We start from the raw sequence: 27,072 nt of genomic DNA on the forward strand, positions 1-27,072 counted from the left end.
AATTGCAGCTGAGAGAGGCATGTCAAAACCAAGATTCAGAAAGTAAACAGCTGTCCTGCTCGGATCTTGCTCATCATCCTGTATTTCTAGACATCAGTTTAGTGGCTCTTGGCCATGCTGAGCTTCTGTGGGGTGCAGGGACTGCATTTCCAACATGGCAAGGGATCTTGCAGAGAGGAAGCATCCCTCAAAAATCTCACCTTGCTTCCTCCTGTGAGCTGCTGCAGGCTCTGGTACTCTGCCTCCCATTAGCGACTTGTCACTACTGTAGTTTGCAAGAAAACTTGTAGCAGCTGGTAGCCAACACAGTGGCCTTCAGATGTTTTGGACTGCAGTGTTTTCCCTAGGGAGTCTCACAGTTACGTATCTTTATGCGCCAGACAACCCCCCCACCCCCGGCCAACATTTGGCTATTCATTATCTATGGCCTCCTTTAATGAATGGGATTTTAAATCCTATCTTTTAAAAATAGGAATGTGTCTTACGATTTTTCTGTGTTTTATGAGGGTTTCAATGTATGTTATTCATTTATTGTTGTACGTTGTTTTAGGTTGCCCTGGCAAAAAAAAGGGGGGGGCAATGGTAATCGCTTCCTAATCACAGGAAGTGTGATTAGATGGCCTTGTCACTCAAACAGTGGCTGAGTTTGGACATCACAGAAAACTAGCTGAGATGGGAACAAGCCCAGAGTCCCTTTGGGTTTTGCATGCCCCAGTGTGTCCCTTACAGATCCCTGACATGGCATCCCAGAGCATGCCTTCAGATTTATTAAGTTCCACCAACCACATTCTTCTTCTTTTGCTTTTGGGGAGTTGTAGCAGCTGCCAAAACATCCTGTTATGCGAAAGATAACTTTATTAAATATAATATGGTTAGAAAAACAAAGAGAGAGAAAACAGCTAATGCAGAGAGATTGGGGGTGGAGGGAACAGGTGGCTTTGCACAGAGATGGAAACGTCTAATGTCATTTCCCAAGATGTGTCAGGCGCAGAACAGCTGCAGGACTTAACAGCTTGTTCAAATCACTATCCCATGAACAATTCTGGTGAATCAGTTCCCACTTTCCCCAGATATTTCTACCCCAGTCATTGCAGCAGGAACAGACTTTGGTAATCTTTCGGTGCCCTGTAAGAGGCCAAAATTTGGCATCCCCAAATGAATCTTCTCAATTATGAATCTTCTCGATTTTGCACCCCCTCGGCTCAGCACCCTGTGCAGAGGAACCACCCGCTCCACCCTAAATCCAGCGCTGCATTACAGCCTTCCAGCCAAACCATAAGACTTAACATTCCAGGTACAGTGGTACCTCGGGTTAAGTACTTAATTCATTCCAGAGGTCCGTTCTTAACCTGAAACTGTTCTTAACCTGAAGCACCACTTTAGCTAATGGGGCCTCCCACTGCTGCTGCTGCGCCGCCGGAGCACAATTTCTGTTCTCATCCTGAAGAAAGTTCTTAACCCGAGGTAATACTTCTGGGTTAGCGGAGTCTGTAACCTGAAGCGTATGTAACCTGAGGTACCACTGTACAATTCACCACATGCTATAAGAAAATTAAGCCTTTCTGTCTTCTAGTAAAAGATGCCAATAATCCTACCGGCATCTCACATTTGCATCACCTTTTATTTTTTTCCTAAAATCATTTGTCTTTCATCTTGGCAGAAACACTTGCTTGTCCAATTTCTTCCATCATGAAGAGTCAAGCCGCTTTCACAGAAACTATGCCAAGGCCAAGCCAGGCCAACAGTGCAGATCCCTTCCTGTTGTGCTCCTCAGGCAAGGCAAGAGACCAGGAGGGTGACCGACCTCCTCTGCAGTCTTAGCACTGCTGCCCCCGCCACTGTCAGATGCTGAGGTTCTTCTCTACAAATCTGATGCGAATGGCTCCTCCTTGGGCTGCTTCTTAGTCATGGTGTTCAGGTATTTCAGACGAATGGTGGGAAGCTGCTCATAAAGGTCAAAGCCCACCGGGCTCTCTTTATTTGGCAATTTATAGTAGAGAAGATGTCGCTTGAGTACCTGAAGAGTGTAGGAGGAAGCAGAGGGTGAATGAAAGAAAAGCAGTTTCCCCAATATGGCTCAAACCCTGGAGATACGGGCCATTCCAGGCTATGCTTTTTCTCTTATGGGGAAAGCATAAGGAGCACAAGGGAACTAAGCAGTAGTCACTCAGATGCTGCAGCCCAGCACTTGATGTTCATACTATTAGCACATCTGTTTTGGGGAAATTTGCACCTTAATACTGCTGCAACGCCTGCAGAATTTGTCATGTGACAAAGACACATGAGAGCAGAAGCAGCAAAGCAGGCTGGGAAGTGCTGGGACTGCACAATCATTTGGGCCTACTAAAGTTATTCAGGCCTAACTGCTAATTGTTGAGTCACTCTGACATGTGACTTAGCAGCCATTTTCTCTCTGTGTTCTCTGTAAGATTTCAGTCAGAGTCAGTCTGCCTCAGTTGTGAGCAGAGTCAGTATGTAATCTCAGTCAAACTGTTTGGAACCATGCTGTTTATGAAGAAGTTTATTTTAACTCAGTAAATTTCTTATTCTTTCAATTAAAAACTCTGCATTATTAATTTACGCTGTGCGTCAGTATTAGGTTGCTGGTAACTCAGCTGCAAACAGAGTTATTGTTTGAACTGTGCTGTAAGTTTTAATGCTTATTATGAAGGGGAAGCAGGATTCCTAGCTATCAGCTTACAATAGTGCTTGCTGAATCTCCCAATCACATTTAGTGGATTGCCTAAGTCTCTAGTGAATTGGTGGCTGAGGTTAGGTTTGAACAAGATACATCCTGGCTCTTTCTGGTGACCAAGAAAAAGCCAGTGAGTGCTTCCTCCATTTAACTGCTCCAGTGAGAATATTCCTCACCCAAGAGCCTGCCTTTCAGAAAATTACCCAACTGGCCACACAGTAAAATGTGCTCTGTCACATACCATATAGAATCGGGGCTTGCTTCTTAGTTGGACATTTTAATGCTAAACTGCAATTGTAAGAAGGGTGTTCAATAGTTTGCATGATCAACATTCCTCCATTCCTATGGAAATGATGTGTCCTTTGTGCTGCTGAGCAAGAAGACTCAGGAGAGAAACCAGAGCGATTGTTTGCAGTGAGCCAATGGGCTGAACTAATGTGTCTAAGCCAAACAACCCATAGAGCACTGTGAAAATTCATCACTCCACAAAACTCTCTTTTGTAGTATTACGAGGACTGGTTTTGAGAGCCAGCTGCAGGGTGCCTACCTCATCAGCCAAGAGCCAGGTCCTCTGGAGCATGCTTTTTCGGGCCACATCAGCCTCCTGAGATAAAAGTACCAATAAAATAAAAGTTAAACTTATAGTTGCTTTTCTAAAAGAAAGGAATCCAGCTCTTCAGAATCCCCAAGGGAATTGTTGGCCATCACAGGCAACAATGAACATGCAAGAGCCAAAATCTGTATATCCTATATAGCAACCTTTTCATCTTTACATCTTGTTTCTTGGGCTGCTCTTTCTGAATTAAGTTTCTTGGCAAATCAGCTTTCTGCTGGCATGCATGACAAGTGGCCTGATAGACCTAGTGAGCATTCAGTGGTCTGGCTCACACTTCAGTCTAAGCAAAAGCATGGCTTAGCATGTGGGCCAACCTTGAACCACCAGAGGTTCTAGTTTGCTCCAGGAGACCATTTTCCCCAAACTACAACTGCACACCCATCAGCTGACATCACTGTTGACATCAGCGGGTGGGCAGGAGGAGAAGATTTAATCCTGCATTGGCTGGGTGCCCTGTTCCCAACAGGAACGTGCAGCAAAGGCAGCAGGATTCAATCTCCTGAGCAGGGAATTAAAGCATTTCTCAAAAACAAAGTGTGAAGCAGCTCACACGCTTCTCCTACGAGCAGGAGGGCAGCAGTGGAGCACTCTGGACAAATGAAAATTTCCATATTGTCTTCAAAAGGCAACCCAACAACAATGCCACAGGCTATTTCTGTTATCTCTAAAAATCCCAGGTCCACACTGACAGCCCAGGACAAGACATTCATCCAGTTCCTCCCTCCTAAAAGCTGACGGGCTTTTTACACAACCAATTGAGACAGAGCATCAAAACATAAGAGGGAGGAACTGTGTGCATCAAACAACTAGCTTGGTAGAAGAACAGGATGCACCAGGGCCAAAAGATGATTGCATACCTGTGTGGTACTATCCTGTGAGAAAATGAAGCTGTTGACATGGGCCACAGCAACCACATAAAGTACAGGGCACCAGTTCTGTCGCAAGGTCCCTGTGACCAAGGTCTGGAAGTACTGCCGGAGGAGGTTCAGGTTGTCTTCAGCAGGGGAAAGGTATCGCTCCAGAGACACAGGAAACTGCAACAAAACCAAGAAAGCAACACCACTCAAAAATATGTATTTTATGTTTTTAAAAAAGTATATTTTATAGAAAAATACACTGAAACACATTTATTGTACACACACACATACACTAGTGTACATGAAGAGTGTGTAAAATTTAACTGCAGACTCTTCATGCATTTGTTCAGGCACGCAAGATAGGATGGAACAGACCTATGACTGTGTCATGTAATTCTACTCAGTATTGATCCAGAGCAGATTCCATCATACAGTTAGTAAAAACTTAAACACGTTGCAGGATTTCCAAAAAATAGACCAGAGGAAATTAATATTTCATTCAGCAGAGCGTTACTGCTGCTGAAGGCAAATGAGCATAATGGTCACTAATCCCATACATTCAGGATTGGCACTGTCCACAAGAAGTCCAGTTGAGGCAGACTTAAATTAAACTTTCAATAACTTATACTATGTACAAAACACCACACCAGAAGGAAAAGAGATAGAAAGAGAAAGTGAAACCCAGGCTCCTTCTGGCCTTACTTTTATAGTCAGCATGACCTTGACAGAAGAGATAACAGAACCAGTTTAAACCAGCTGTACTCAGCTTCTCTGAAGGAATAACCCAAACACCATGAACCTTCATAGAATCATAGAGTTGGAAGAGACCACAAGGGCCATCGAGTCCAACTCCCTGCCAAGCAGGAAACACCATCAGAGCACTCCTGACATATGGTTGTCAAGCCTCTGCTTAAAGACCTCCAAAGAAGGAGACTCCACCACACTCCTTGGCAGCAAATTCCACTGTCGAACAGCTCTTAATGTCAGGAAGTTCTTCCTAATGTTTAGGTGGAATCTTCTTTCTTGTAGTTTGGAACCATTGCTCCGTGTCCGCTTCTCTGGAGCAGCAGAAAACAACCTTTCTCTCTCCTCTATGTGACATCCTTTTATATATTTGAACATGGCTATCATATCACCCCTTAACCTCCTCTTCTCCAGGCTAAACATGCCCAGCTCCCTTAGCCGTTCCTCATAAGGCATCGTTTCCAGGCCTTTGACCATTTTGGTTGCCCTCCTCTGCACACGTTCCAGTTTGTCAGAATACAGTGGCACTATTACTTCCCTTGATCTAGATGCTATACTCCTATTGATGCAGCCCAGAATTGCATTGGCTTTTTTAGCTGCCGCGTCACACTGTTGGCTCATGTCAAGTTTGTGGTCAACCAAGACTCCTAGATCCTTTTCACATGTACTGCTCTCAAGCCAGGTGTCACCCATCTTGTATTTGTGCCTCTCCTTTTTTTTGCCCAAGTGCAATACTTTACATTTCTCCCTGTTAAAATTCATCTTGTTTGTTTTGGCCCAGTTCTCTAATCTGTCAAGGTCGTTTTGAAGTGTGATCCTGTCCCCTGGGGTGTTAGCCACCCCTCCCAGTTTGGCGTCATCTGCAAATTTGATCAGGATGCCCTTGAGTCCATCATCCAAGTCGTTGATAAAGATGTTGAATAAGACCGGGCCCAAGACAGAACCCTGTGGCACCCCACTAGTCACTCTTCTCCAGGATGAAGAGGAACCATTGATGAGCACCCTTTGGGTTCGGTCAGTCAGCCAGTTACAAATCCACTGAGTGGTAGCATAGTCAAGACCGCATTTTACCAGCTTCTTTACAAGAATATCATGGGGCACCTTGTCAAATGCCTTGCTGAAATCAAGGTAGGCTACATCCACTGCGTTCCCTTCATCTACCAGGCTTGTAATTCTGTCAAAAAACGAGATCAGGTTAGTCTGACATGACTTATTTTTCAGAAATCCATGCTGACTATTGGTGATCACAGCATTCCTTTCTAGGTGCTCACAGACTGTTTGCTTAATGATCTGCTCCAGAATCTTCCCTGGTATTGATGTCAGACTGACTGGGCGGTAATTATTTGGGTCCTCTCTTTTCCCCTTTTTGAAAATAGGGACAACATTTGCCCTCCTCCAGTCTGCCGGGACTTCGCCTGTTCTCCAGGAATTCTCAAAGTGACTGCCAGTGGTTCTGAGATCACATCTGCCAGTTCTTTTAATACTCTTGGATGCAGTTCATCTGGCCCTGGAGACTTGCATACATCTAAACTAGCCAAGTATTCTTGTACTATCTCCTTAGTTATTCTGGGCTGTGTTTCCTCTGCTGAATCATTTGCTCCAAATTCTTCAGGTCGGGCATTGTTTTCTTTATCGGAGAAGACTGAGGCAAAGAAGGCATTGAGGAGTTCAGCCCTTTCTGTGTCCCCTGTTTGCATTTCACCATCTTCTCCTGAGTGACCCCACTGTTTCTTTGTTCTTCCTTTTGCTACGAACATACCCATAAAAGCCTTTTTTGTTGCTTTTAACCTCTCTAGCAAGCCTGAGTTCATTCTGTGCTTTAGCTTTTCTGACTTTGTGTCTACACGTGCTGGGTATTTGTTTGAATTCCTCTTTGGTGGTTTCCCCCCTTTTCCATTTTTTGTACACATCCTTTTTTAATCTTAACTCAGTTAAAAGTTCTTTAGATAGCCACCCTGGCTTCTTTAGGCACCTTCCATGTTTCTGTCTCATTGGCATTGCCTCAAGTTGTGCTTTTACTATCTCCCTCTTAACAAACTCCCAGCCATCATGAACTCCCTTTCCTTTTAGTATTACTGTCCATGGGATCTCACCCAGCACTTCCCTAAGTTTTATGAAGTTGGCTTTCTTAAAGTCAAGAAATTGAGTCCTAGTATGCTTGGCTGCTCCTTTCCGCTGTATAGCAAACTTCAGAAGAGCATGATCACTTGCGCCTAATGATCCTTCCACTTCTACCCCACTAACCAGGTCATCAACATTGGTTAGGACCAGATCTAAAATGGCTGTTCCTCTTGTTGCTTCTCCCACTTTCTGGACAATGAAGTTGTCTGCAAGGCCAGTGAGGAATCTGTTTGACCTTATGCTCTTGGCTGAGTTTGACATCCAACAAATATCCGGGTAATTGAAGTCCCCCATTACTACTATCTCCCTTCCTTTTGCATGCTTGGCCATCTGTTCCAGGAAGGCATCATCTATGTCCTCCATTTGGCTTGGGGATCTATAGTAAACTCCCACAATGAGGTCACTGTTATTCTTCTCTCCCTTAATTTTGACCCAAATGCTCTCACTTTGGCTTTGAGGTTCTAAATCTTGGATCTCTTCACAGGTATACACATCCCTGACATATAACGCCACTCCTCCTCCTTTCTTGTCTGGTCTGTTTCTCTGAAATAGATTGTATCCCTCCATTATTACATTCCAATCTTGGGACTTATCCCACCAGGTTTCAGTGATGCCTATTATGTCATATTTAGTTTGCTGTACCAAGAGCTCAAGCTCATCTTGTTTATTTCCCATGCTTTCCCATACTGTACAGTATCTTGTTTATTTCCCATGCTTTCCCATACTGTACAGACATTGAAGTCCATTAATCATTCCCCCGTGTCTCTTATTTAAAGATTTTTTCCTCCCACCACTAGGTCTGCGTGCTGTTTGCTCCATTTGGTCTATGACATTTGGATGATCATCTTCATCAATTGATAGACTCCTACCTTCAGGAGCACTGTCTCCCTCCCCCACATTAATCAGTTTAAAGCCCTCCTGGTGAGGTTTCTGAGATTTTTGGCAAAAACATTCCTCCCAACATTCTGCTTGTTTTTTTCACACAGAGAAGTTTCCAGAACCCTCTTGAATTAATTAGAAGAGGAAAGCTCTCTACACATCATATCAATACTTTCTGCACCAAGAAATGCAAACTGACAGACTGAGCTCCAGCAAAACTCAAAGTGGAGAGGTAATTAGGCTGCTCAGTCCATCCCTAGTGGGGAACAGAATTATGCTCCCCCTAATCCTGCCAGCTACTTCTGCCTCCTTATACGTTTCCTTCCTTCCCTCTCTCATAGTACTAGAATACAGGGACATGAAGATTCAGGGCAGGCAAAAGGAAGTACTTATTCACGCAGGACATAGCTAAACCCAAAGATGTAGTGAGGACCACCAGCGTGGATGGATTTATAAGAGGGTTAGACACATTCATAGTGTGTTAAGGCTATCAGTGGCTACTGCTCATGACAGCTTTGCTGGGGATTACAAGTAGAGAGTTCTGCTACGCTCATGTGCTGTTTGTGGGGTTTTCATGGACATCTTGTTGGCCACAGGGAGAACAAGATGCTGGACTAAATGGGCCTTCAGTCTGATCCAGCAGGGCTTTCTTGAGCTTGCTTCCCACCTCCCAAAGTCCACCCCTACCCCAAAACAAACCGGCCTTATCTTGGGGAGACCTACCTGCTGGAGTGGAACTCCCAGTGCCCTCAAGGTGCTCACATGCTCTCCAAAGACAGCCATCCTTAGCTGCACACTAAACCGCCTCTGCAGAGGAAGAAGCACGAAGACGCCAAAGAGTGGGTCTCCAAAGGAGACTCCTTCAAACTGTTCAAGGAGGTTTATGTAGAGGTCATGGAAAGAAGCTAAGCCAGGGAGGGGAGCATCCAAGTTCAAGGAATCCAGGACTTTGGGCTGGCAGTAGAGGGAGAGTAGAGCAGCTGTGTAGCAATGGACAGGCCCTTCCAGGAACAAGTCGCTGCCCGTGAGGAAGACACACATAAGCCTTGCAAGTTTGGCTGCCGCCGAGATGCCCTGAAGGACCCTGGCTCTCCAAGTCTCCAGCAAGAGGACCCACTGCAGGTTCTGAGTCACTGTGCGCACAAGATCCAGTGGGAGAGAACTCAGCTCTGCACCAGTCACACTGTTATAGAGGTTGATGAGAGGAAGAAACGGCCAATCGGAAGGCAGGATTGGCCCTTTGACCTCAGGAAGAATCATGGATTGGATTAAGTGTGTTCGGCCTTGGTAAACATCTCTGGAACGAACAAGGGCGGGCTCCAAGTAAGCCAAGTGAGAGAGGTAGCAGGCCTGGATCAGTGGGAGATGCTGGTATGCTTCCTCCAGTAAGGCACCACGACTAGGGAGGGGAGGAACAGCAGCTGCTGAGCCTGGCTGTGCTGGCTTCGCCTTTGAGCTCAAGTGCAGGAGGTCTGAGAAATCAGCAGCTTCTGGCCCCCCTGATTTGCCTTCCCTGTACAAAAGAGGGGGTGGGGAGACAGGTGATGAATGCCAATGCTTTCTTGAATAATGCAATGATATTTGCTATTTGCTTATCTATTTCCTACAGCAGAAGAGTAATCCCCAACAGTCTTATGATCTACATTTTCACAAACAGAGATGCAGCATGACTCCAGGGTGCTGCCCTAAGGAAATATATTCTACAGTGTGGCAGGTGCTGCTTATAAGTATGTAAGAAGTGCCTAGCTGGAACAGAACAAAGATTGCTAGAATAAATGCACCTCCAGGAATAGCTAGGGCAACTAAGAAAGGGGTATAAAGGGGATTCCTGTATGTAGAAAGGGCCTCTGAGTGTGTAGCACTCATTATCATATCTTACAGCACCCTTCCCCATCTTGATGTTGCTGGACTCTAACTCCCAGCAACCACAGCCAACCGATGGCCAGGGATGATGGGAGTTGGGAGTCAGTGTATGCAGAGGCCACCAACCATTTTTATACATGGGAATCCATGTTTCCAAGGAGATTCAAACATTCAATTCCTTTTCTCATGACTATAAGCAGCCTCAATGCAGTGAAATTTAATAACTTATTTTTGGGATGAGGAATATATTGAAGGGGAAATGGCCTGAACACATGGCAATCCCTAACGCCCATTTTCAGCTTTCAGACTGACTCTTGTGGAGTGCAGTGCCGAAAGTGCCACGTTTGTGGACTAGATCACCTTCTTAGGCCTCGGCAAATCTCTCACGATTTAACCCACTTTGCAGTGTTTACATTAAGGATATATCACCATCAACATAGAAGAAGTCAATTTTTAAAAATTGCACAAACATAACCTCCAACTTTTTGCACAGCAAAAGTTACAAGTGGAAAAGCAATAAAGATGGCACGGAGATTTAAAAGGCTTCACAGCTGGTGCAGAGAAGAGCAAGAAGTCAGCCTTTGTCCTTCAGGGCCACGGAGCTGCATCAAAATGTTTCTTCAGCTATGTAGACAGCACAAGTATTAGTCATGATGGCTATATATTATCTCCAGGATCAGAGACAGTATGCCTCGGAATATCAATTGTTGGGGATCAAAGAGGAACAGAATGATAAGATAGTTGTGTCCTGCCTGTCATAAGCATCTGCTTATGATTTAGACACACTTTTAGTAACATCCAGCAAGACTCGTTTTATGTCCTCAACTCCCACTGCAAGGAAACCTAGAACAGGCTCCCCAGTAGGTTACTGAAACTAAAGCTCTGTAAATCTCTCTTTCCTTTTTTCCAAAACAGTTTCTCCACATCCTCATCTTTGGAAGGGTTACTCAAGGGGAGCGATGGGGAAGAGGTGGAAAGAGGGAGTGGAACTTACGGAATCAGTTTTGCATTGAAAACAAGGCCCAATAGGAGCTCATGAGCCAGGTGCTCACTGCCTGGCAACAAACGACTTAACAACGCCATGGCAACGCAGTGATGGAGCGAAGCATGCCGGCTGTAATCCGGACAAGTACCTGCCTGCACAGGAAACAAAAATCCAGCATGTGAAAATGTTGCAGCCATGCGCATTGACACAGATATATGGGTCATGATATGACACAGGAATAAAGGGAGATGCTCTATGCCAAGCTGCAAGAGCAGGAAGTTTTTTTATCCTGATAGACATCCCCCTACACATTGGCTTTTCACCATGAAGTCCGCGAATCAGCGCAACACAGTGCAACTTTGCATGGTGTTTATGCAACGTGGTGGGAGACAAGTTAAGGCAGATACTTTGGTTGGCCAAAATCTGGGCTTTACACAGTGGATCACTCAGATTTTCAGCCAGTTTCACCTTATGGTGAATGAGTACACATGGCACAACCCCCAACTTTCCCACAACCCCTAAGTCTCTTCAGACAGAGTCTACTGATGTTTGTGTGGCAAGGGAGTGGGTGGGAGTAGAAGCAGACAGCTTTAGGTCTCTGCAGACTGCTAAGATGATGCAGTATGTTTTCTTTATGGGCAGCAAATTGGGATGGGAAGTGGGGGGGAAACACCTATTGGCTTCTTTTGTCCATTTCATTATCAAAGTGGGGTATGGAGAGTGGGGAACATTGTAAAGTGAATCAGTAGGTGCCAAATTCTATTGAGGAACCACGGCCTCATTCACCATATCCCCTCCCCAGCAGGTTCTGTAATAAGTACATGGGCAAAGACACCCTGGCGTTCCTCAGATGTTCTGGGCTACAACTCCCATCAGTCACAACCAGCATGTGCTGTAGTAAAACACATCTGGAGGGCCGTAGGCTGGTGATGGGTGGGCTAAGCAAACCAGAAGTGAAGATGGATGCAAAGCGCTTACCATTTTCTGAGCCAGTGAAAGCACGTAATATTGAAAGTGGTATTCATGGCTCAAGAGCCAAGCAGAGGAAGGAGTTATAGAAGGTGGGTCAGCAGTCCAGCTCTGCAGCAGATAGTCTGTTACACCCTTCACGTCCAGTATGGAGACATACTGTGTTAAGAAAAGAAAAAAAAGGTAACGTCACTTCAAAAACACCTGAATCTAGAGGGTGATAGTCTCCTTTGGCTAGTTTTTTTCTGTCATACAGAAATGTCATTCATATGCTCAGCTACTACAACATCCTTCTCATTGTCTGCTGGGATAATTGAAAACTGATGGTTTCCCCAGAGAGAAGCTAGCTACCATGAGATAAGGCTTGTACACAAATACGCTTATAAACTATCTACAGAATTTGCCAAGTCGGGGTGTGTTTTTGCATGTGGTTCACATAGCCTCATACCTCCTACATGCTTATAATTTTATAAAACCTGAAGAGGGTTTATATGCCCAAAGGCTAGACTTCAGGCTCTCATATGCCCAAGGGTTAGGCTTTCAGGGCTTGCTCAACCAACTCCTGGCTTTATTGCATCTGGTTGCCTGAAACACATAAATGGAACACTGTTACAGTGTCCTGTTTATACTTTCTTCTCAGATACAGGAAGTGTCCTCTGTTCTCTTTTTTAGAACAGAGCATGTCTCCAGCAGAAATGGCTTGAAGAACAGCAGAACAAAACACCAGGAGGGCTCACCTTGCCAACCAGCCCTTTGTGTACAGTGATGATGCTATCGACAAGCACCAGGAAGGCAGTAAGGAAAGGGAAAGGCGATTTAGAGCCTGCAAGGCTCATTGGGGGTTTGCCCCCAGTGCAGCTCAGAGAAACGATGCTGGGGAGAGATTCTGGCGCTGGAGAGCAGGTTAAAGGATTGCACACAGCAGAGCATGGCCTGTGTGGAAAAGAGAGAAAGAGAGGTTATACTTCAGAAGGCAAATACTACTGAGAAAAAAGCAACTTATTAAAAAAAAAATCCATGTGATTAAAGTGTTGCCAGCTAAAGAAAGAAGTTCAATGGGACAATAGTACCATCAAGGCAAGCATTCCCCACTCCGCCCCGCATGCTGTTCTGGGAGTTCTGCTGACCAACCCAGGGCCAATTTGGGATTTGTTTCATGTGCTAGATTTGTCAGACAAAGTGGGACTCTACCCCACAGACCACTCCCAGAGTGCCCTCCTTCACTCCTTGGCTTCTTCAGCTTTGCCATATAGGTGGCTGCAGAAAGCACAATCCTGAACGTACAGTGCAACGCTATCCTCTTGAAGAGAAGAAGAGTTTGGATTTGATATCCCGCCTTTCACTCCCCTTCAGGAGTCTCAAAGCGGCTAACAATCTCCTTTCCCCTCCTCCCCCACAACAAACACTCTGTGATGTGAGTGGGGCTGAGAGACTTCAGAGAAGTGTGACTAGCCCAAGGTCACCCAGCAGCTGCATGTGGAGGAGCGGAGACGCGAACCCGGTTCCCCAGATTACAAGACTACCGCTCTTAACCACTACACCACACTGGCTCTAAAGACAAACTTGCCCTAATTATCTGGAAGCAAGCGCTCCAGAGGTATGCAGATGCCTAACTTCGCACATGATCTATTTGCCAACACCAGCACACACCTTGATCTGGCCATTAAGTAACATCCTGGCAAGAAGAAGAAGAGTTTGGATTTGATATCCTGCTTTATCACTACCCGAATGAGTTTCAAAGCAGCTAACATTCTCCTTTCCCTTCCTCCCCCACAACAAACACTCTGTGAGGTGAGTGGGGCTGAGAGACTTCAGAAAAGTGTGACTAGCCCAAGGTCACCCAGCAGCTGCATGTGGAGGAGCGGGGAATCGAACCCGGTTCACCAGATTACGAGTCTACCGCTCTTAACCACACCACGACACTGGCAAGAATAAAGAACCCTCTGCACCAAGGTAAATTAATATTCTGGGCCACAAAGCAGGATTCTGTGACCCGTGTAAATGATGCAGTTTAATGTATGCCCACGTTGCATAATTTACTCTGACTTTATGAGTGAGATCAAAAGACAAATAGGGACAGGGGCAGAAGGAAAGAAGACACACAGCCCTGTCCATCCAGCTGAACTGTTTCGGCTGCCCAAAGAATGACAGCACAGCACCACTGCTGCTTGTTGGCTTGCTGCAGCAGCAACAGACGTGGGCACAGATTTTACCTGAGCATTTCCCAGAGGTTCTGCATGACTGGCTGGCTGAGGAGAGGCAGCAGCAGCGCTGATGTCAGATGCTCCACTTCCTCTAAGGAGTCAATGGGGTTTACTGATGGCTGAGGGGGGAAACAGGAGGAAAAAGGCGTTTTTGTGAAAACTCTGAAATTAAGCCAACAACATATACAGTGCATGAGTCAGACCTATTGATTTCCTTCCTTTTTAAATTCAAGATGCTGCAGGCACATGATTTTGCCTCATGACATTGTCCAGGACAGTGATTTATTATGCATGATCAATGCCTCCAAACATATTTGCCTAGGAATGTTTTATTAAAGAACTCGAGTACAAGGCAAGAGCACATCAAGAAGGGGGTAATGTAGTGGTTCTCAAACTCACTGTCTCTTTCCCTGTCTCACTGGAAAATTGCAGGACATCTTGGCAGATCACTTAATAATTATTCTACCTGTTGTAGCAACTGTATGTTGAATGTGCTAGATGCTGCATGGTTTTTAATTGTATTAAAAGAGATCTGCCATTGTCCACCTGAATGAAGCTTGCAACCACTGCTGGTCCATGGACCAGAGTTTGGGAACTCCTGAGCTGGTGTAACTGCCCTAATGCTTCAAGTGGGACAGCTGAAGAGTCTTCTTACAGGCCCTTGCAAATCCAGGACTCTTTAATTCAGCTCCTTGCAAGATAGAGAGATCAATCACTACTTTTCTGTATGGAATTAGAAGTGGGTCAAGGGTGTCAAAATATATTGAACAACTGGCAAGGAGGAGACTGTTCTTTACACTGTCTCCTTCCCAACAGGAGCTCTTCCTCCTTTCCTGTGCTGTAAGGGAGACATCAAACAAAACAGAGGAATACAGAGATGCACACTGTACTCCTCCTGCTCTAGATAAGCTTTGGATGAATGGGAAAAGTGCTCAGACACAAGCCTGGTTCACACGTAATGCTAATCCATAGTTTCTTTAGGTTAACAATGGCTTGTTTGAAGACTACCCATGATTTGTTTTCTGGCAACAAACCAGTGCTTGAAAAGGTCCCTGGCACTAGGTTTGAAAACAATACAGAACAAACACATATCCTTATTTGCTTTTTGTAGAGTTTCTAAAACTATTTTTAGTTGTTTTTATGGTTTGTAAATTCCCTTGAGACTTGAAATGTAGAAGGAGATTCATAATCCCCCTACCCCCGCATAAACTAATAACATAAAATGAATAAATAAAAGTGAAGCTTATGAACCACAGCTTGTTTAACTATGGTTTATTGTCAGGTCCAAACCAAGGAGCTGCGTCTGGCCATCCCACCCCAGATGCTCACCAAGCTATACAAGTATTACACAAGAACAGCTGAAAAATAAATCAAGTTCTGGAAAAACAGCCCTTGACTTGTTTGCTTGTTGGTGGGTCTACTCATGGCTTGCTGGACAAGCAATAGGTTACTGTCATGTGTGAATGCAGCTACAGAATGCATAAGTGGCTCTGGCTATGGTCAGGCCTCAAACAATCCAAGTATAATCAATAACAAAATTATTTTCATTTGCTTGGTGATTTCATAAAGAATTTTTGACTGGTAGTTGCTTCAAAAAAGCTCCTGAAGGTCATTTGAACAGGGGCTGAAAACTACTGCTAAATCTTTTCCACTTGATTCGGAAAGTTTCTGATGCTTTTGACACTCTTCCCATGAACGGGGGAAGAGATATATTAAGCTGATCCTGTCCAGAGTAATCCTAGTAAAGCCAGGTTAACCAAGGTAGGGCCTCCAGCTCCCATAAGCCCCAGCCAGGATGTCCAGTGGCCAGGAATGATGGGAACTGTGGTCCAGCAACATATGGAGGGTACCATGGCAAATTATAAGATTGAAAGACACTGAAACCAGCTGCAAGGTTCACCTGAATTTACAAAGGAACCCAGAAGACAGGCACCTGTATCATTTCAGTTAAGACAACTGCACTTCCTTCCCTTGACTGTTCTCCCAAGCCTTGTCCGGATGGATAGTTGCACTGGGGAATAAAGGATCAACCCAACAGACAGTTGCAAGAGACACTTCTTTGGTTTTCACAGGCCTCACCTGCTGATTGCAGTGACTGTAATAGGCCGCCATGTAAAGGACATAAGCTGTTATGAGGGGCTGCAGTGCCTGCCAGATCTCCAGCTGGGTTATTTGTTCAAGGCATCCTTTCAGTTGCATTTCAATGATGGGCCTGAAGCCTGATATCTGACTCCAGGTGACTGGCGGAGGTGGAATCTGGCCACCGCCTTCTGGATCACTCCTGAAACAGAAAAGAGAAACCATGAAGGGGAGAGGTAAGACTCAAATTGCCAATGCCAACTAACTGATCAGCCTAAAAGATTTGGTTACTGTGAAACATGTTTTAGGATGCTTTCATTGTTGTCCAGTTTTACTATTTAATGCTTTGTTGAGAAGTGGTAGATATTCTGAATGAAATAAATGAACAAACTTTACTCATGTTCATATCTAGTCTACAACTAGATGGCTTCACAAGCAAGCTGAACTGGTGCCTTGCCATAATCTTATCTATTATTAAATTATTACCACACTTATATCCCAAGGAGTCAACACTGCATACATGGTGCCTCCCCTGCCCCCCCCCCACTGTATCTTCACAACCCTGGCAGGTAGGTTAGCTGAGAGGTGAAGACCAGACCCATGTCACCCAGTAAACTACATGGATTAATGGGGATTTGAACTCTAACAATATTTACATGCCACCCAATAACTGTTTAATCAGAGCAGACCTACTAAAATGAGTGAACCTAACTTAATCATGATCATTCATTTCAGTGGGTCTCCTCTCAGTAAAACTAAGCTGAATATCAGATAAGTCCTGCGGGCAACTAACAATAACAGCACTATAAATAAAAACCAGAGAGTAAGTATAACCAAACAACAACAACAACACACCACTCAGTGTATTAGTACAAATGGGGAAAGCAACATTACAGTCATAAGCTCCACTTATGGATGAGAATTGAAATGACCTTGTTCCAAGTAACTGAGAGAGGGGGAACAGGGAAGCAAAAGAAACAAGAATGTGTTATTTCTAAGCAAGGTTTCAGCAGTTGTTTGGCTGGAGAGGATTCATCAAGTTGCAGTTTTAATATTTGTCAATTTTGTACCATCTGTAATATTTTCACTGATGTTTTGCAAGCTGCCAAGAGGCTGCAAAACAAGCAGAATAAAAATTCATTCATTCATTTATTGTTTTAATTTAAGATCGGAAATGGTCAAGGCCCTTGGCTGATCAAAAATTAAGAGCTGCTTCACACATGCACAGATATCACTTGATTCCTAATTACAGAAACTCATGTGACTGATAATTCTTGGGCTCAGTCCAAAGGTGTCCCTTCGGCTCGCAAAAAAAGCTTTCAATTCAGATGATGTTACCACAAACAGAAGCAGGGGTTAATTAATAACCCCAGCAGGCTGCTGCATCACCTTCCATTCTGTTCTAGAAAGTTCTCCAACCTTCTGGAGCAGATTTACTGAGGGTGCAGGGGGCTGCAAAGGGAAATTGGCAAAAGTCACCTCCCTTCCTCTTCCACTAGCAGAGGCACACAATAGTTTTAAAGTTTTAAATGGGATTCAGCCCATTTGGAAAACAATGGGATTCAACCCATTATGTCTGCAGCAATGAGAGTTCCATTTGCGGGATGCAGGACACAAGCCGAATTCGCACAGAACGGCACTCATACTGCAACAGCACTTTTCTCTGATGCTGGACACATTACGCCTCTAGCAAAGTGTTTTTTCCTTGGTTTGCCCCTGCAGCCTACCAGTCCCATATGCTTTCCTTCAAAGTGCTCCCACCCCTGTCACTCACTCTCATCAGAGCAACCTCTTTCACTGAGCCAGGTATTTATTTACACCCACCCAAATGATTATCTTCTCAATCAAATTCACTGTCAACCTCCACTGCAACAGCACGAACAAACCCTGGGCTTTGCTGGACTCAGCAGTGGATTCCTAGGGAATACCACAATCAACTGCTCTTCAGCAAAGTCTAATTATTTCCTCCCACTCACCCTAAGAAGAGGGAAATGGAAGAAAAAGAGATACAAAAATAGGGGACTAAAGCAGGACACACACAGGGAAGACTAGAACGCCTCTTTGAAGGGCAATTAATCTGACAAGACTGCTAGGCTAAAAGAACATTGATGGAATGTTAAGAAGGATGCTAGATCATAAATAATTGCCCACCACTGAACTAGATCTGATTTTGACGATAAGTGAGATTAAGGAAAATATAATTTTTTTGGAGAATTGCTAGATTTTATTTAAATGAGTGGAGATAAGATTGTAAACAAGTGGGTAATTTGCTGGGAAAATTTTTTTTTGTAACGATGTAAGTGGGAGCGGGAGATGTGAGGGAGTCCAAAGAAGTGACGAAATTATGTTATGATATAAGTAATGTTGTTTATCATTTATGCATTTGTATTCAAAAAACCTTAACAAATATGTATTAAAAAAAATAAAATAAAAGAACATTGATGGTCACAACCTTACTTGCCGAAGTGATCAGTTTTTACTGAGGTATCATCACCACCCTTATAAATACCTTCCTCACAACTATAGAAAGCCAGAGAAGCTCTGTCACAATTCTCATCACCAGTCGTGCACAGACAGCTGTTATGAAAAGGACAGAAACTTCAATCCCACTTTCAGCCACAGAACAGCAATTTTTTTGTCTCCAGGAAGCTTCCATCATGTTTGGTTATGTGTTGTACTCTCTCAAAAGTTTTCCAAAGACAAACAGTAAATGAACCTAACTCCCTCTCTTTGTCTGTATTCTGCTTTTAAAGTGACCATGTCAAGCAGGACACAGAGACAGCTGTTAAGTACAAAAAAATTAAAACATCCACATTTTTCACATTTAAAGCCCGAAAACGATTTTCCAACAATGGGGGTGGTGTTCACTCATTTTTGTACACAAAAGAATGGGTAAATTATCTTCACTTTGCTTCTCATAAAAGTGCCCGGGATTTATTATTTATCTGTACATATTCAACAGCCATCTTATGTTTTAAAAGCCTATAATAATCTCACACCAGAACCACAAGCATGTTGCTATGCCAGGCTGCAAATGATATAATTTAGGAAAGCTGTTTTGTAAACAATAGCCTGTTCTCTTCCCCACCCACCCCATCATTTTGAAGGTAACTGGCTCCCCCCCCCCAATCATTTAAAATCCTTTCCTGCCCTTCACTTCAAGTGCCACTTTCCCAAAACAAGTGATGAGAATTCTGCACGGCCCATTTGAAAGAAAAACCGGAGAAATTGATTCACCTGTATTTCACAGAAAGCCAATTCACTAACTGCTATTTTCCCTTTGTAAGGAAGCACTTAACGGCAGAATTTCAACAAACCCTACATTTAGTGCCAAGTGTTATTTGGGCATTGCAGAAAGCTGACATGCGATGGCACCCTCGATTCTTAGAAGCAGGAGTGCCACAGCTCTCGTTCAAAATGAAACTTCTCTAAAAACAAGAATAAAGGCAAATAATAAGGTTGCACTCACAAACCCATTCCCTCGCTCAGTTACCCTTTAGACAGAACCTTATATTGTGGATGGTTTATCTTGTGGCTTTGCAAATGCTTCTGCCTGGATGGAATGTGTCTTTGATATGGGATAACGCCTCTTGGTTGCCAGGTATGGGCAAGTTTACCTCTGACTTTTGCATTGCCATTATGAGGAGGAAAAACATCCACACATACAGGCAGGGAATGGTTTTCAAGTAGATAATGCAGCAACCTCGCTGAAGCTACACAGAACTGAGTCTGCTCAGTGCATGAATTGGAGTCTGATGGGAACCCTGCATGCAAGGTCCCATGACAAAGGAAAGGCAGCGTATGACCGTTTGATGGCCTCTGTGAAGGTTGTTCTTTTTTGATCAGGCTTTTTAAAATAAATGGCTGCTAGTCATGTTGGCTGTATACCACTTCCACACCGCCCAATATTTTTGTCCCCCAAATCAGGATGTCAGGAGGGGAGCACTTTCCAGTCCGGTGCTCTGGCGATCATGTGCAGGGTAGTCCCAGAGCACCAGACCAGAAGGTGCTCTGGCACTCATCAACAGGGACACACCAAAGAGCCTTCTGCTCCAGCACTCTGGCATGAGGATTCACACCAGAGCACTGGACAAAAAAGTGGACTTGTAAAAGGGTAAAAGTATTGGGAAGTGATATACAATGAATTGAAAAAAATGGTTTAAAGTACCTTTCCCCCCAAAAACCCAGAGTCCTTTCTGTCGGGGATAATTCAGAGGGAAATTCCCAGGTGTCAAAAAAGATGTATGCTACTACTGTGGCCCATGTTTTGCTAGTCCAAAAACAGAAAACGAGCGAGGTCCCAAGCTAAGAAGAATGGCAACTTAAACTGATGGAATACACACAGCTTGTAGATTTAACATACAGAATAAGAGAACAAGAAGAACATACGTTTAAGGAAGACTGGAAAATGCTTACTGAATATATGGGTGAAAATTGTGTTCATTTAAAAACGCTGGTAGCACTAAGATAAATTCAACAGTGTTTTGATGGATGTAATAATGGATTACTGAATTGTTTAGTTCATGTAAAATATGCAGGGATGTGTGGTATGCAAAATGAACCAAGGAAAGAGAAGCAGTCATTGATTTAAGGTTGTCTAAATGAATATTTGGAAATGTAATTTGGAAAAATTTAGTAAAAATTGTAAAAAAGGGCACTGGACAAAAAAGAGGACATTTCAGGATCCTAACAGAAGCCATGACTGGCATCTAGGGAACAGCAGGTGAGGGCCAATACCCTCGTGTCTTACTTTCGAGTTTCCCATAGGCCTTTGGTTGAGATGCTGAACTAGATGGACCTTTGGTGTGATTGTAACTTATGTTACTAAGTTGTTAATTCATCATCTCCCTCATGTTTTAGTTTAGAGCATTATATCTGCTATTTCTTATCTCTTTTAACTATTAGTTGCATACTGTTTGTTATATTGTAATCTGCCTTGACATCTGGTTTAAAAATTCAAACAAAAACCTTTACAAACAAACAAACATACATACATATATATATATATATATAAGCACTCCGGTGAGTGATGCAAACTCATGCTGCTACTGCAGAACGTGCCTTTTTAGGAACACACACACACACACGACTGGCAAGAGAAGGTGGCGATACCTGCTAAGCTGGGCTTGCAGTTCTGCCCTGCAGCCGGCCGTCTGTGTCACTTGAGTAAGCAGAGTCACCATGGCTGTAGCTCGCTGGACAGAAAGTTCAAATAGAGAGTTGTTCTCTTGAAAACTGCCAGCCAATTGAGCCAGGGATGGGACCATCTTCATTAGCACAGGATAGAGATCCCTGTAAATTGGAGAAAATGTATGAGGTGGGGGGGGGGGCAGAAATCACAGGACATTGACTCATTCTTACAAATAATTTCTTTACTCCCAGCACAATCCAAAATCCCATAAGACTTTGTGACTGACCCATATTCTGCAGAGAAAAGGCTTTCTGCTTCTCAAAGCGTTTGATAAAATGAACCAAAAGTTCATTTTTTAAAAGCAGGAAAAGTTAAAGCTTGAACAGAAATGAGGATTTTCCTATGCAACTGAAAGACATCATTTCAACCTTACTTACATTGTTAACATCTTTCTCAGTAAAGATAAGAGAATTAACATCTTACATGGTCATGGCGGGCAGAACAGCCTATATGCCAAAATTTGAAGATGTAAAACAAGGCAACTTTGCAGAAAAGAGTATCACTCATTACCAATTTACTTTGGTAGCTTGTTTGAATACAGCTGTTTAGGGATCAGTTCTTGTGGCAATGATCAGCTGCACCTAGTGTCACTCACTGATACAAAACTAGCATTTGAGCATACATAACCATTACAAAGTGGACCCATTCTGGTTTGTGAAAACCAGTCTGGAGAACTGGATTTTCTGCTGGCCCAGAGGCGTCAACACTTCTCCCTGCTAATGAGCGGCCTCAAATCTGCAAGCCTCAGATACGGGCCTCACTAACAAGCCAGTGACTGAGCCCACAGATACCTCACCTCAATTCCAACCTCCTTCATTCAGGGGATGTTGCAGAAAAGGAGGCTAAGAGACCATATCAGAGACAGTCATTATTTGCTTCCTAGATTCTTGTCAAACTGACGTCCCTGGTAACTGTGTGGATTGGTGTGTTTTTCCCGCTTGTTAGCCATCCTGGTTTAGAGATTAATAGGGGGGGAAAAAAACCTATTGATCTTCTCAGATGTGGCCTTCTAATGTTCTTGATGACATGGGAGAGATATACCTCTCTCCTGCCAAGTCGCTGCTGCATTTTATGCAAGCTCCTTCATCTCCTGCCTACTGCAAAAGAAAGAATGCAATACGCAGGTGAAGAAGGGAATGGCAGATCAACCACTATGGTGAGCCATCACTATGGTTCACACTAAAACTGGCTCTGCCAGTGCAATTGCACCAAACTCAACCACAGTGATGGTGATGGTGAGCAGAGGTTTCCTATGCTGCAGCTGGGCAAGGGTTTTTCTTTTTTGGCAGGTAGGGAGAAACCCCAGAAGATGTGCCTTATTCTGAAAACACACCCAAAGAGATCACAGGCCTGACCGTAGCCGGTGGCCACAGCCCACAAGCGGAAAGCTTCAGTGTTCATCCTTATGGCTTCCTCTATCCTCAGGGGAAGGTCTTTGGGATCTTCAGCTACGAAGCGACCCAGCCGACTCTTCAGTTCGAACTTATTAAGCTGTGAATAATAAGCAGACAGCAGAGTAAGATGCAGGACCTTAGGGGAGAGTAACCCATATGGACATCCGAGGAGGAACACCTAATGATAGGCACTGGAGGAGAGGGCTTTAAAATGGGATTGGGCAAGTCCATTAGGGATAGAACTGTCAATGGCTGGTGACCATGATGATTAAATCCACAATCACATGCACTGAACTATGGAAAACGAGTTGCTAGCATCCCTTACTTGTGGACTTTCTGTGTGCAACTGGTTGGCTGCTATGGGAAGCGTGCTAGGCAAGATGGATCACTGGGAGTGAGTCAGCTGGTCTCATACCCAATAGCAGATGGCTTGGTGTGGCGGCGGCAGCCACATGACCTCCAGTCAGTCCTATTGCTGCTACTTACTGGGAAGCAGAGGAGGAGAGAGGAGAGGAGGTGGGGAGACTGGCACAGTGCAAATACACCAGACTGGCTCTGCCAGTGCAATTGCACCACACCCAAACTTGCCACCACCTTGTCCTGCCACCTCTGCATTTCAGTAAGCAGCAATGACACAACGGAACAAGGTCAGGTGAGTGGTGCTACCCTACCACCTGACCTCCTGCCACTGCTTCTACCCTTTCTTAAAGTTTCATGGAAATCAATGGAAGCAGTGTTAAAAATGAGCACTCCTTTTCTTCTTACTTCCCATTGCACTTCCTTGGCGCTGAACCTTCCCATCTCAGCGCCTGTCCTTCATCCACTTTCCCCTTGCCCTCTGCAACCAAAGTACTTCTTACACCTTCCCCTACCTTACCTCCACATAAAAGTTCTTTAGAAAATCTGAATTCCAAGCATTACTTATTTCAAGCACATGATTTGTTTCCATTGTACCAAAAATTGATTTGTGTATGTGTGTCTGTGTGGATCTATAGAGAATGCCAACAGACTGGTCAGCCATCTCTGGGGAAATTGAGTACAATACGATAATCTTTATTGTCATTGTCCCATACAGAACAATGAAATTGAAAAAAATCTACATCAGACATTCAAAATAATAATAATAATAATAATAATAATAATAATAATAATAATAATACCCCACCCATCTGGCTGGGTTTCCCCAACCACTCTGGGCGGCTTCCAACAGAACACTAAAATACAATAACCTATTAAACATTAAAAGCTTCCCTAAACAGGGCTGCCTTCAGATGTCTTCTAAAAGTTTGCTAGTTATTTTTCTCTTTGACATCTGGTGGGAGGGCGTTCCACAGGGCAGGTGCCACTACCCACAAGCCTGCTATCCCAGCTATCCCAGCCTGGATAGCCCCTAAAAACTCTGATACCCCATAATTGAATATAATATACTCACATAAAGACAACCTTACACTGCGTTTAAAACCAAAATTGCATTTGGATAGAAACTGTTTCTCTCTTTTTTTATATATAAAATTTTTATTAGATTTTCACATTTTATACACACACACAAAACAAAAACAAAAACAAAACATGTATAATTTCATATTCTTACTTTCTTTACCCCCGTTCCCTGACTTCCCCCCACCCCCTCTTCATACATCCCAAATCCAATAATTAATTCAGCAAGTTCTTATCTCTCATCTTTAACATATTATTGTTGTTTTGGAACTTAGCTCCTTTTTCTTATCCACATTTAACTTATCCAATTCTATTATAAACATTAAATCCTTTTTCTAAGGTCAACCTAATTTCCCTTCCAAGAATTTCTCCCTTCATATATTAATTAGTTATATGTCATAATAGCCAAATACAAAAATCATAAAATTTTGAAATTCTATTCTCCCCTCCCTCCCTACCCCGGTTTCCATCCCTTCCCAAGCAGATGTCCACAAAAACAGTTCCTAGCCCGGATTCCTCACATCCGAGGCCTTCAAGTCTCTGTCAGTCTCTCTCTGCCGATTTTGTTGATAACCCTTTTTGTTGGTCCTCAGGTCTCGAAGGAGTTCTGTCACAGTCACATCAAATTTTCTTCCATCCAAAATACTTAAAAGCAGTTGCTGCAAAAGGTCAGCTGATCTCCCATATTCAAAGAGGAAGTCCCAATCATATTTCTTTATTCTTTTAGATTCCAGTATTCCAGGGACTCCAGGGACTTCCTCCTTCATCTTTCTCATCTTTCGCAGATTTGTAGTCCAAAGATCTTCTTCTTTATTTCCTGACAATATAGGCTTCTGATTGGTATTTTCCTGTAATTTTTTCACTCCTTCTTTCCTCTCCACCAATTCCAAAGACGTCTCTTCTGGTTCAGCTGCAGATTCCTTATCAGTCAAATCCTTTATGCATTCAGCAGAGTTGTTTGTTTTAGAGTTCAAGGTCATAAGTTCTTTATTCATAGCCGTACTCTGCTCTTGCAGGATTCCCACGAGAAAAAACATTTTTTCTATCTCTGCCAGTAATTTTCCCTCTGCAGCCATTGTAATGTCTCTAGTTCCCCCTAGGGGGATTCCAATTACTTGATAGTCCTTTTTCCAACAGTCCGTTACTTTGTTGTTTATAGCTACGTTGTTTCCAACCACCTCAATTCAAATGCAACACTTTTAATTCAGAGAGTCATTAAATAACAAAGTTCTTAACTTTAGCCGCCCGTTTGACAGCTCCTTTGACAGCTGTTAAACTCCTTATTCTTTTTCCTCCGGCTCACACACAGGACGCTCCCGGGTTCGGGGGGGGGGGTTTACACAAAAACTTCCAAAATTCCTCACTTTCTCTCCAGCACAAGACTTCTTCTGTCAAATTCTTGGAAGTATCTTTTATCTGACACCAAAAACAGTACTCTCCACCTTAGTTCTCCGATCCTTGCTTTAGATCGTTTGTAGGTAGGGGGGGTGCGGACTTCCCTTTAGCACATCCCCCGGTTGTACCGAATTCAAAGGTATAAATTTTAAAGTCCAGATTCCATTCTACTCACGGGTTGTTCTTTTTCCAGTCCGAATTTTGGGGAAAAAGTCAGCGCTCTCCGGCCATGGCTGTGCGGCTTCGCTCCACTGAAGTAGCGGTCTACTCACAGCACCACGCCGCTCCCCGTACCCTCTCCGTAGCCTTTAAAAAGGCTCTTCGTGGGTCGGGGAAGGCGCTTAAAGGTGCCCGCCGAGTCACCAAGTCCGCAGGCTTCCGCGCCTGCGGTTTCTAAGGGTCCCCGCGTCGCCGGCGCGGTAAGACCCGTCTTCAGCAGAGCCGATTCCCTCCGGAGCTCGGAGGGAATCCGCCATTAGCCGATCGCGCTAACCCAGAAGTGGATAGAAACTGTTTCTCAGGCAGCTCAGTAACCAGGCTTCTTCTTCTTTTTGTCTCAACCATCTTTTGAACTTCTGCCCCCCAGTTTAAATAGCTTAAGTGGAGAGGCCCTTACCAGCCTGGCAGCCACATTCCTCCCTCCAGATGCCAAGACTCTCATTAGCTTCATGGCAGTGGCGCATGGAACTCCATGCAGGCTTGTGAGCAACTGCCCAGGTTCAGCTACTCTTGGATTCCACTGGGTGGGGAGGAATTCTCTGATGACCATCTCAATTAGGCGAGGGCAATCCAGAATCTGCAAAACAGACATTTAAGAGAGAATATTTAAGAGCAGCACAAAGCCACGTATTTGTCAGTGCAGCAATGTAAAAAAGTTTACCATCTGGCCAAGTATATCAAAGGAATCTGAAATATTCCCAAATGATCTCTATTCTTCCACCTCAACTGGCATCTTCTCTGACCCAGAGAACACACACCCAGGTACCTACCCGACTGCATGCTTCAGTAGAGTGCCTTCCTATGTGCGTTAGGATGTCTAGACTCTCCAGGACTACCAAAGGCACAGGTCGCATTACTTCCAGAATGTATCTCATGCGCTGAAGAATCTTGGTCTTTAGCAGTCCCTTGGAGATAATAATAAGATTTTGTAAGTCTAATACAAAAGCCCCAATTATGGCTCAGCAAACTTCCACTTCAGCCTATGAATCTGTAACAGATTATGTATGTTTTGTGTGTGTTTTTTTACACAGATACTGCTTTATTGACAATGTTCTGGAAGTGACTAGAGGTTTTACCTTTATGGCATCATATTGTGCCACTTCTGGATCTGGTTTGTTTTCATCCTTTGGTCTTTTTCCCGGTGCCTTCTGGGTTGGAGCTTGTCCCTCATTCTCATCTTCCTCCTCCATCTCCTCCTCTTCACCCTCGTTCGGGATAAAAGGGTAGACAGTGATACCCTGGTACCATGAAAATGTCTTGTCCAGATACTCCTGCAAGGAAATGAAAAACAAGAAGCTAGTTCTTGCTGAACAGCTGTCGAAAAAGGAGGAGAGGATGCTCTCATGTCCACTCCTAGGCGTCTTCGATAGCAAGGCTTGGAAAGAGCCCTCCCAGAGAAATTACTGGAATAAATGGTGTGAGAG

The 27,072-nt window shown here is 44.0% G+C and overlaps 1 protein-coding gene across 2 annotated transcripts in view; it reads right to left on the reverse strand.

Annotated features, from left to right (window-relative positions):
- Positions 1–837: 837 nt before the first annotated feature.
- The window catches only part of RPAP1 (RNA polymerase II associated protein 1), a 53,638-nt gene continuing 27,403 nt past the window's right edge, over positions 838–27,072 (reverse strand). For both annotated transcript variants that reach the window (XM_079964326.1, XM_079964325.1), the window contains 14 exons: positions 26,725–26,919; positions 26,419–26,553; positions 26,046–26,225; positions 22,537–22,694; positions 21,125–21,304; positions 16,013–16,214; positions 13,943–14,052; positions 12,467–12,662; positions 11,739–11,888; positions 10,770–10,912; positions 8,636–9,425; positions 4,169–4,345; positions 3,243–3,299; positions 838–2,017 (listed from right to left, as the gene is read on the reverse strand). In XM_079964326.1, the coding sequence (XP_079820452.1) occupies positions 1,862–2,017; positions 3,243–3,299; positions 4,169–4,345; positions 8,636–9,425; positions 10,770–10,912; positions 11,739–11,888; positions 12,467–12,662; positions 13,943–14,052; positions 16,013–16,214; positions 21,125–21,304; positions 22,537–22,694; positions 26,046–26,225; positions 26,419–26,553; positions 26,725–26,919 (2,829 nt within the window). In that variant the 3' untranslated portion in view covers positions 838–1,861. The remainder of the gene's footprint in view (positions 2,018–3,242; positions 3,300–4,168; positions 4,346–8,635; positions 9,426–10,769; positions 10,913–11,738; positions 11,889–12,466; positions 12,663–13,942; positions 14,053–16,012; positions 16,215–21,124; positions 21,305–22,536; positions 22,695–26,045; positions 26,226–26,418; positions 26,554–26,724; positions 26,920–27,072) is intronic.

Source organism: Podarcis cretensis (genome assembly GCF_951804945.1).
Source record: "Podarcis cretensis genome assembly, chromosome: 1".
NCBI lineage: Eukaryota > Metazoa > Chordata > Lepidosauria > Squamata > Lacertidae > Podarcis > Podarcis cretensis.